We start from the raw sequence: 10,312 nt of genomic DNA on the forward strand, positions 1-10,312 counted from the left end.
TGATAGATTTTTCAAGCTTTAATTATATGAGCCTCGCCGTCGAAAGTGAGCGATTATGACCTTCAAAGTCAGAAGGCTTTTGATTTCAATCTATCTCTCTATTTCTGTTTCCCCAGGGACTCTAGCGCAGAAATCAAACACTGTTTATTTACATGTACCTATGAGCACGAACAGACACATAAGCCGACGTTTACAACATTTCTGATTTGGCGGCTAACGACAAGATAGAAATACACTAAAAACTTTGATCTTTGCAACTGATTGTGACAAATTGTCAGGGCCGGCGCAGCGTTTTCAAAAGTGTGGGGGCCCACTTCCGGGTTCCATGAGCTAACAAGCGAGCAAAAAAAAAAAAAAAAAAATGGTCCTCAGCTCATTCTCTCCCCTTTCATTTTCCGGGTGTTTTCACCTGACAAGCAAAAAAAAAAAAAAAAAAAAAAAAAAAAAAGTCTTCAGAGAAAAAACATAACCTTACCGCCGCCATACTTCAAGATCTCTATCTATTTCTATTTTAGTGCCACTTACAACTTACGTACTTCCGGGTTAAAAAAGTGTGGGGGTCCAAAGTGATGACACCTTATGTGTTCCTTTGTATAGTGCACAAAAAGTGTGGGGACCCGAGCCCCCACTGCCCCCACGGCTGCGCCGGCCATGGCCCTACATCGACGGAAATTTACATTTACGTCGATGTAGGGCAAATTGTACGTGGATGTAAATGTAAATTTAAAATAAATACGTCGTTAATTCGTCCTAAACGCTAAAATTGACTTAAATATACGTCGTTGATACGTCGCTTATAATATCATGAATACGTCGGTAAAAACTGACGTAAACCTGCACGGTATTAATACGTCAGGTAAATGGCATCTAATAAAGCTTGTAAATATCTACAGGTATAATACCATAAAATTAATATTACCTAACTTACCCTATACTCGTCATGTCCTAAATCTTATAAGCGCAATTTGTCAATCAGTTGCAATGAAAACATCTCCAAGGAAGAATTTCATGCAATTGAATAACTTCGATCCTAACAGCAGAAATGTGTTTTCTTCCTTTGTTGCAGTACAGGGTTCTTTCACATCAAGCTCCCTCTTTTCCCGTCAACAAGGAGAGAAGATAACGGTAAGATTAGGTAATGTCCTAAATCCTATACCTATACGTTTACCACCTCTTCCTAGTTGCGTGACTCTTCTATCACGTTTTTGGTACTACGAGCAAAACGTTATAAGAAGTATAATGGTTTATGAAATGGTTACTAAACTAGGTCACATTTTTGTTTTCAGCGCTATAGTAAATATGAAAATAATATAGTCTTTTCATAAGACAAGTTGGAAAGTTAAATAACATAAGAATAAAGTGTACAATTTCTGACTGTGCACGTCATTATGACGAGAAGCTACTTTTTGTCAGACGTGAACAACGACCGGCTGTGACCTCGCTTTCATTTCCTTTCAGAATAAATCTTAATGATGTCTTGTACTGCAACATGCACTATAAGACTTTTGTGAGTAACGATATCTTTTTTCAAAAGTTAATTCATTCGTTATTCAAATTTTGTTCGATTTCATATACAGCACACCCACATACAAACACCCACACAACACACACACACACACACACACACACACCACACACACCACACACACACACACACACATATATATATATATGTATATATATATATATATATATATATATATATATATATAAGATATATATATATATATATATATATATATATATATATATATATATATATTTGTAGGGCCTACACACACAAAAAGTGCATAGAAGGTGCAATCATTACACTATCAGGCGTCGACAGAAGAAGCTGGAACATTACTCATGATAAATTCCCTACTTTTGTCTAGGCTTGATATGGAGCTATAGAGCACCATATGACTATAATACTGATCATAATTCAAATATGCAGTGATGTGTCAGTTTCATATGAACGCATGTATAATAACTCGTCAGATGCGTTTGTGACTCTGATGTGATGCTCGAGGCTCCAACTTTATGAAAAGATCTTGAATTTCGCTAATGTCGTGTAAATTTCGTTTGGTTATTTACTATTTAATAAATGAAATCATCTTGCGCCAAATAACAAAAAGTAATAAAACGCCAGATCACTTCAAATCGCTTCCAGAAATGTGCGTTAATTGGGAATCAGAGTATCGGTTGCATTTTGTTTTTGTTTTTGTTTTCTCCCTTATGGTATGTTATAGATACATGTGCATTGTACTATCATTTCTGGGCACTTTATTGTTCTGCGGAGGAATATGTAAATAAAGAGTTCGACAAGATGACCGAGATCGACCAAACACCTTGTTTGAGAGTCTGGGTTTTGTTTGGTGGTTAGGATGGTTCGTTAGGCCAAGTTAACCTCCGTAACAAATTGTTGAATGGTACTAAAGTCGTACATGTTTTATCACAGGTTTCAAAAAAGTCACAAAAAAGCGACAATATATGAATGGAGTGTGTGAATATCTTTATAAACATCATTATTGCTATTATGAGTAATATGATTATTTCATTATTGTTATAATAATTATTATTGTTATTATTATAGTAGTAGTAGTAGTAGTAGTAGTAGTAGTAGTAGTAGTAGTAGTAGTAGTAGTAGTAGAAGTAGTAGTAGTAGTAGTGGTGGTGGTGGCAATACGATTATCATTGTTATTACTATTACTTTTACTATTAACGAAAACTGCTTATGCGACTGATCCGCATCTATACGCTGCTTGCCTCCATCGATTTTGTGAGCAAAGATCGTAAACGGATGTGCTGAAGTATATCAACGATTATACAAAATGTAAATATTTGCATCATATTGTGCTACAAGTACAGTATGTAATCTGTATCGGTAGTTGCAACCACCAATTGAATAGATCTCTTCAGGCACGCCCAAGTGATTTTTGCTCACCGCCACTCCTCAACTTGGGCACGCCCACAACGATGCCTTGGAAATATTCTATTAGTCGTTATTAAGGCGGTAAAGATCCTATATTATTATAATAGTTAAACTAGATGGTTTGGATTATGAATAGTAAAATAAAGCAACAACTAACTGTGTCCTACAGAAATTTTTACATAATGAATTGACGCCAAATCATATCCTGTTCAAGTAATATTTTAAATAGCAAAATACCAAATTGTATCAAGATAATAGTCATAACAATTTTCTCACAATGCAGTTTATAATACGCAAAGCATGGAAATAGGCTAGCTAACTCAATGTTATTACGAGGCACGATGGCGTCTGCTCCGCTACCACCAATCGTTCCCAACGTCGTGTTGATCATAGTAGTCATCATTCTCAGTTGTTTCCTGAGTATTTGTCAGGGCATAGTAGACGTATACCCGTATGAGTACATAGTGGAGGTATCGACAGATTACAGACTTCCAAATCTACCATTTGATTACGGAGACTTAGAGCCTTACATCGATGAAGACACAGTCATCGCACATCACCAGGGTCATCACGCTGCTTATACACGTAAGCTCAACGCGGCATTAGCACAGTGGAAAAATGAGGTAGGAATGCATTTAGGCTACTGCCATGCCAGTCACAACACTGGGTTAGTGTCGTGCGTTTACATACTGTAACCGGTACAGTGTTCAGATCACCGGGTCAGATCCATACAGATATGGTGCATGCATTCACATGGTGTACAGATCCCCTCGCCATTCCTTGATAAATGAAATATTGCTGCAATAGCAGTTATCTCTCTGATACAAAGTCTAAGTCATGATAGAGCTCTTCAAAATAAACTTGACTTGTGTTCATGTATGCCAAACATCACATGTTGACTGTAGTGTCCTAGTGAATCATAGATCTCTAAATTTGTAGGCCTACTTTTGTGGTATAAAGGTGTATCCCTATACAAGCTGGTGGTTTTCAAGCATGGATTGATTGTGATTTAGATGATTATTTAGAATATTTTCGTTGTGTTGTTAGATCTATTCCAAATGGACTCTCAGTCTCACAAATGCCAATATGCAGGAACTCATCCAAATATGACTCAGTGTTGTACAGTAGATGGGTTAGTGGTTCACTTTCCCTCAACTTAAAATAATATATATGCACTTTTGACTTATCTCATTGAATTTAGTTACAATTACACAGATAAAGCATGTAATATTCTTTATAATACATGTGTCTATGAAATAGGTCATGCACAGCATAAAGGCACCGCACACTATACGACTTTCAGTCGCACGACTGACCGACTTGGGCTACAAAATAAATCACAATAGCCTCAGAATAAACACACTTGTTTATTTCAGATCCAATGTTGGTCAGTTGTGTGACTGAAACTTGTATAATGTGTGGTGTCCTTAAATCACCTTGTAATAATAGCTCATGGTGTCGGATCTATCTAATGTGATTTTCAAAGATTCTGTATTTGCGATAGACTTTTCCATTTAGTTCCCATAGCCAATGCAGTATTAATAATCATCTCAAAGAAGTACTGTGAAATTGATTTCAGGCTTGAGATCTCTGGATATGGTGATATGAGAAGAGTGTTCATGCCAGTCCAATAGACATCGATTAATGCTACATCTTGTAATGATTATGGATATTGTCCTAACCAAAGAACTGTTGGTACTCTATCATGCACAGAATGAACTAGTTTTGACCAACTAGATTTCAATACATGTACCGGTAGTGTAAGTGTAATGAAAATATTGAAAGTATTGAGTGGTATGATCTATGTTGCTGGTTTTCTGTGATTGATTTAGAATATTTGTTAGTAATATAGCATCGTACCAAATCATCAATACCACCATGTACAAAATGCCACGAAAAAACATACTGTAGGCCCTTCAAACATTTCAGATTCAAAGTAACTCTACACAGCCCAGCCGCTGTAGATTCGCACGGCATCTGGTTGGGCTACACGTAGATGAACATGATACAAATTACTGTATTCAATGTTTTGTATCATGTCTACCAAACATCTTGATTTTGAGTGGATGAACTGAATTGTCCTTGCCTTCTCCCCATCAGTATAAATTTATTTGTTTGATTTCACCCCAATTTAGGATCCAGACACGTATGTTGCTACCTCCATCCTGAAATATCTGGAGAAACTTGATGACGTTCCACTCCGATATCGTCAAGGGATACGCAACAATGGAGGAGGGTAGGTACAAAATTTGCCCCTCACTAATCACCATAATTTTTTGTTTTGTTTTGTTTTGTTTTGTTTTTTGTTTTGTTTTTATTTTGTTAGGAAGGTGGTTTTGCAAGGCCTAGGCTACAGGCAAAGCTGTTCAAATTCTCATCTTGAAAACAGTCACAAAATGAATGGAAAATCTGATGCAGAAGGGAATTCTCAATTGAAGGAAATTGATACATTCATTGTTGTTTTGTTGTGTTTTATGGAAATCCTTGGCATTTAATAACATGATATAGTGTGCTTCATTTATGAGCATTTTAGTGGTACCGTAGCTGTTAAAGATAGTTAATGAACTTGAGAGAGAACAATTCTCAGTACCAGATTGCTACTTGAAATCCTGTTAAAACATTTCTACCTCGGATGATACTTCACTCACATTCACAGGCCAACAATTCTGTTAGCAAAATTCTAATAGGTATTATGCCTTTAATTTATTGTCTTTCTTTCCATGCTTCAGAGGTGTCCATGTCTTGATCTATTGTGACATTCAGTTCTAGATCTGTGTATATATACTTGAACATCGCTCCAAGTTTATGAACTTTTTTTCAAGAGAAATATTTTATTTAATTGTCAATTTCAATTCAAAATGGTGCATAATTATGGATGACTTCTTTGAGGGGAATGCCTATTTAATTATTACTGTTATTGGTATAATTATCATTATTGTTGTTATTACCACTATTGCTAATTTGTAAAAGTCATGTCATCCTTATCAGGTCCCTTCTTTTTGAAAGAAAGACTCATTCAGGGGCTAATAACGGGCTTTTGTGTAACTGAGAATTATAGAACGTAATATGCTTGACTTGCTTCACTCTGTGATTTCTACAATAGGTATGTTAATCACAACCTGTACTGGTCGACAATGGCAGCCAACAGAGAAAATGTCACCAACCAGCCCACTGGGCATCTTCTTGATGAGATCAACAAGTCTTTTGGTAGTTTCAATGACTTCCAGAATGAATTCACGGATAAGGCCCTCACTCTGTTTGGTTCTGGTATGTTTTTTGCTTGCTTGTTTGTGTGTTTTTTCCAACGCTTTGTTGACTATGAGATATGCCTGGTTTGATCCATGTTTACTGCACTGATTTTCAGTTACAGTCACACAGCAGGAAGCAGCAAGGAAACTTTGGTTTATTTGTGCCATAAGAAAGATGGTTCATCTCCAAATCTCAATTTTTGTTGCGTGCATGTTAAATGTCCTCTATTCTCTTTTGCTTCATCATACTTATTTCTCTCCCAAATTTGCTTGACGTGAGGTTACGCACTGCCCTATGGGCTGATATTCTAAATTCACAAACTGAAACAAAAAAAAATGGTCCTTTTCACTCAGTATATATCATTATGTGAAGGGATGTTTTGCATTCAGCCTGCAGGTAATTTTTGGGTGAAATTATCAGAATAAATGACATAAACCTGAATATGAAACTTGATACTGGTATTCATAAGAAAAAAAATAATAGTTGAAATCAGCTGAAAGCAATTGAAATGGGGACAAGGAAAGGGACAAAATATACTTGCACATTTACAGTTGTCAACGATGGCAAGTGATCTTCATTGCATTTTAATTATTATCAGAAGATTCTCTCTGCAAGGGGGTCCCAGTGTTTGAAAACCTGACACTTTTGTGGTGCTGTCACATTGCATGAAATGGTGAACAAAGTGTTTTGATTTTAGGTTTATTCTGCTGTGTTTTGGATTGACAAACATTTCCACAGGCAGGGAATAGAGAAGAATTTTGCCCAAGTCAACCCTGTCTTTGAATGATATGAACTATCACAGTGTACTGGACTGCTATGCAGAGTCGATTAGAAAGTCTGCAATTCATGCTCTACTAAGACATGTGTGTCTTCAGAAACACTTTGTCTGACCTCAATGCCCCCTGTTTAGACCAGCTGCAGGGCCCTGTATCATAAAGCTGTTCATAAAGTTACGAACAACTTACGAGCGACTGGTGATCAGTTCTGATGTGCTATACTTATCAGAATTTCCATAATTCAGCACAAGAACTGATCACCAGTCACTCATAAGTTGAGTAAAGTTGTAGTAAAGTACAGTTACATTCTCTTGAAACTGCACCACTGAAAGGGTTGAAGAGAGTGTATTGCAGTTGCAGGAGTTATATTTCTACTTCCAAGGTGGGTAATTTGTGACAAATCAGTTTCACTACTGGAGTGTGGTGGAAATTAAGGTGCTGTGAAAGAACATGATAATGGCTATCATTATTATCAATGATGTTATCATTGCTGCTATAATACTGATCAACTACTACTACTATTATCATCACCATGCCCTTCCTCACCATCATGATATGAATCTGAGAATCAGGTGGGAATGTAATGCACCATTTCTATCTTGTAGACAGGGATTATTGTTATAATGATAATAATAATAATAATAATAATAATAATAATAATAATAATAATGATAATAACTATTTCTTATTGAGCACTTTTACAGGCCCTGATCAAAGCGCTGTACATACATCAATGTACAACATTTACAAAATTATAGGAACAATCAATTGAAACATCATCAGTTTCTTCATGATTATGATGATAAATTCTGATCATGATTATTGTTATTCATTGCAGGCTACGTATGGTTGAGTCGACGGCCAGGCTACGGGTCAAAGGATGTCGATGAGGACCACGACCACGACCACAGCCTGGTTATCACCATGACAACTAACCAGGACACGCCCATCTCTGAGGGCCTCCAGCCAATTCTGGTCCTGGATGTCTGGGAGCATGCCTACTACCTGAAGCACCAGTACAGACGGGCGGCCTACGTGTCCCAGTGGTGGAGGGTGGTGAATTGGTACGCGGTAGAAGAGCTGGCGGACTGGTGGACAGGAAGAAAAGAGGAGCATGATGAACTGTAGGTCACTGGAAATTTAATCAAAAAAGATATATCACAGAAGAGGTGATGTGAAATGGAGGATTTAAAGAGTGGTAACATTAGTCTTCAAAATCTGAGCTGACAGCCTTTTTTTTTTTTTTGCAGCATGAAACTTTCATAAATTGCCATTAGCATTCAATGCACTATGTAGACAAAAGTATTTTTTTGTGTGTGTGCCTTTAACTTGTGCAAATCTTGGCTAATTGCAAAATTGAAAATTTCATGCACATGTAAATTTCTTGATTCACATTGCTCCATTATTTTCAATGAAAGTGAACATGTCATCCTTTGAACTTTGAAATATCTGTATCGATCATGCAATTGATATTTCACCACAAAGGGCTCCCACTTTATTAGCCAAAGGAAGACCATTTCTGATTTTTTTAAAGATAATTATGCATATTTTTTTTTTCTTTAAAAATAGAATGTCAGTGCTTGCCTTTCACTGTTTGAAGGAACTATGTATACCTTCTGCATATTTGTGATTTGATTAGAGCAGAGTCACAGTAGAAATATTCCCTCTGAGAAACCGTAAAATGAGCAGAATTTCATCTGAATGACAATGAGAAGTGCTGTTCATATGGTAGATGGTACCACAGTTAGGTGACCTGGGAAACTTTAACCACCCGTGGGATTTCTTGTTGAATGATTGTCTCCTATGCATGCAGGCAGTCAAAGGAATTACACTACATGCGCAGCCATTCTACGCAAAACTATGTATCTAGTTTCACCACCCGGAATTTTGCTTCCTGTAGTTTGGGCAGTGTGACTGCAAATTTCTCGAGAATTTACCAGCAAAGCTTCTCAAGAAGTTATGGGAAAAGCTTCCAGATAATTTTCTTGCATGCACTTGGGAAGTTTCCAGGACCCTGTTTACAGTGCGGGGCCGGGCTCGGCCGCGGCCGAGCCCGGCCTCAATTGCGCGGCCGAGCCTCGCAATTTTGTCCGTTTACACTGCTGGGCTCGGCCACGCTTTTAATTCAAACCTTTCAATATTTTGTCGTATGTAGTGGCGCTCTGCTTGTAAACAAACGCAGTTTGGTATAGTCTGGTTTTCAGACCCTTTGCCAACTGGATTCCGTGGCGACGAAGTCGCCGTTCGGGCAAAGGCCTTTGCCGAAGGAAAAATCCTTTGCAGGACAAATCCACCTTAAACTATACTAGCTTTCCACGTTGAGGGGGTTAATATCGTGAATAGCGAAATAGTACGGGCAGAGGGTCTGGAAGCCAGACTAGAATTGGATGCGCATTTGGCCCAGTTTGCATTTACACCAAGAAGAAACCACCTCCACAGCGAGGCCAAATGAGAGGCCAATTTTGGCCTCGCATTTGGCCTTTTGCGCGTTTACACTGAAGCAGGGGCTGGGCTCGGCCGCGGCTCGGCCATGGCCGAGCCTCGCACTGTAAATGGGGTCCAGCTTCTTGCAAAATTATGCATAGTTTTGTGCAGTGTGACTGCGTGTGGCTGAAACTGCGAGAAGTTTGTGAATTGACAATAGGTCCATTTATATTGTTTACGCATATTTTGCATTCTTTTTTATTCTTTTACGCATTTGCATTTCTTTTTCCTGTAATAGATTGAAACTGCGGGTAGGTTTGCATCACTAAAACTACGCAAAGTTTGGACTGTAGTGTGAACGCATGCTCAACTTCTAAAAGTTGTCATGAAGCAAACTATGCATAGTTTCAAGAAGTTTGACTGCGACTATTGTCTAGGTCAGATGCTTGCTCACACTAGTGCTTGAAATAAGAGTCTATAAGTACTGTTATTACACATTGTTATGGTGGCTTCTGAAACTGGTCCTCACTTAGAGACTGCAGGCTGTACTTTGAAATTTCTTTTCTTGAATGGACGACTTTGTCACTGTTGAATATCAGCTGAGCCAGTTAGCTATTGCAGCCCTTAATGTCCACTATGGTGACACAACATTTGCTCCTGCGACTATTATCATGTTACTGTCTTATTTTCTCCCGAGGACCAAGACTTCGGGCTTGAGTTATTGGAGGGTTTTAGGCTTCATTTGACATGTGGATTAGGATTAGGGTTAGGGTTATGTTTGTGGGTAGAATTCATGCTTGGCTCAGCGTGCAGATACTTCATGGGAGCAGTTGTCGCAGGAGCAAATGTTGTAGAACTGTCCACTGTAGGTTGTCACGTCATGCAGCTCTTGAAGTCTAGAAGCCTCAATATTTTCAAATATTCTCATCTCCTTGTTAAAGAGCACACT

At 38.0% G+C, this 10,312-nt stretch overlaps 1 protein-coding gene across 1 annotated transcript; it reads left to right on the forward strand.

Moving 5' to 3' along the window:
* Nucleotides 1-3,255: 3,255 nt before the first annotated feature.
* Nucleotides 3,256-8,067, forward strand: LOC140245539 (superoxide dismutase [Mn/Fe] 2-like). The gene is made up of 4 exons (XM_072325105.1): nucleotides 3,256-3,537; nucleotides 5,050-5,150; nucleotides 6,018-6,181; nucleotides 7,778-8,067. Exons 1-4 carry the CDS (start codon nucleotides 3,256-3,258, stop codon nucleotides 8,065-8,067), a joined length of 837 nt encoding a protein of 278 aa, XP_072181206.1.
* The last annotated feature ends 2,245 nt before the right edge of the window (nucleotides 8,068-10,312 follow it).

This window comes from Diadema setosum, chromosome 22, assembly GCF_964275005.1.
Source record: "Diadema setosum chromosome 22, eeDiaSeto1, whole genome shotgun sequence".
NCBI lineage: Eukaryota > Metazoa > Echinodermata > Echinoidea > Diadematoida > Diadematidae > Diadema > Diadema setosum.

Excerpts from the sequence above, each read along its gene's own strand:
- LOC140245539 (XM_072325105.1), top strand. The coding sequence starts at position 3,256 with ATGGCGTCTGCTCCGCTACCACCAATCGTTCCCAACGTCGTGTTGATC. Across the intron at positions 5,151-6,017 it reads ATACGCAACAATGGAGGAGG|GTATGTTAATCACAACCTGT; the intron begins GTAGGTACAAAA and ends TTTCTACAATAG. Across the intron at positions 6,182-7,777 it reads CCTCACTCTGTTTGGTTCTG|GCTACGTATGGTTGAGTCGA; the intron begins GTATGTTTTTTG and ends TATTCATTGCAG.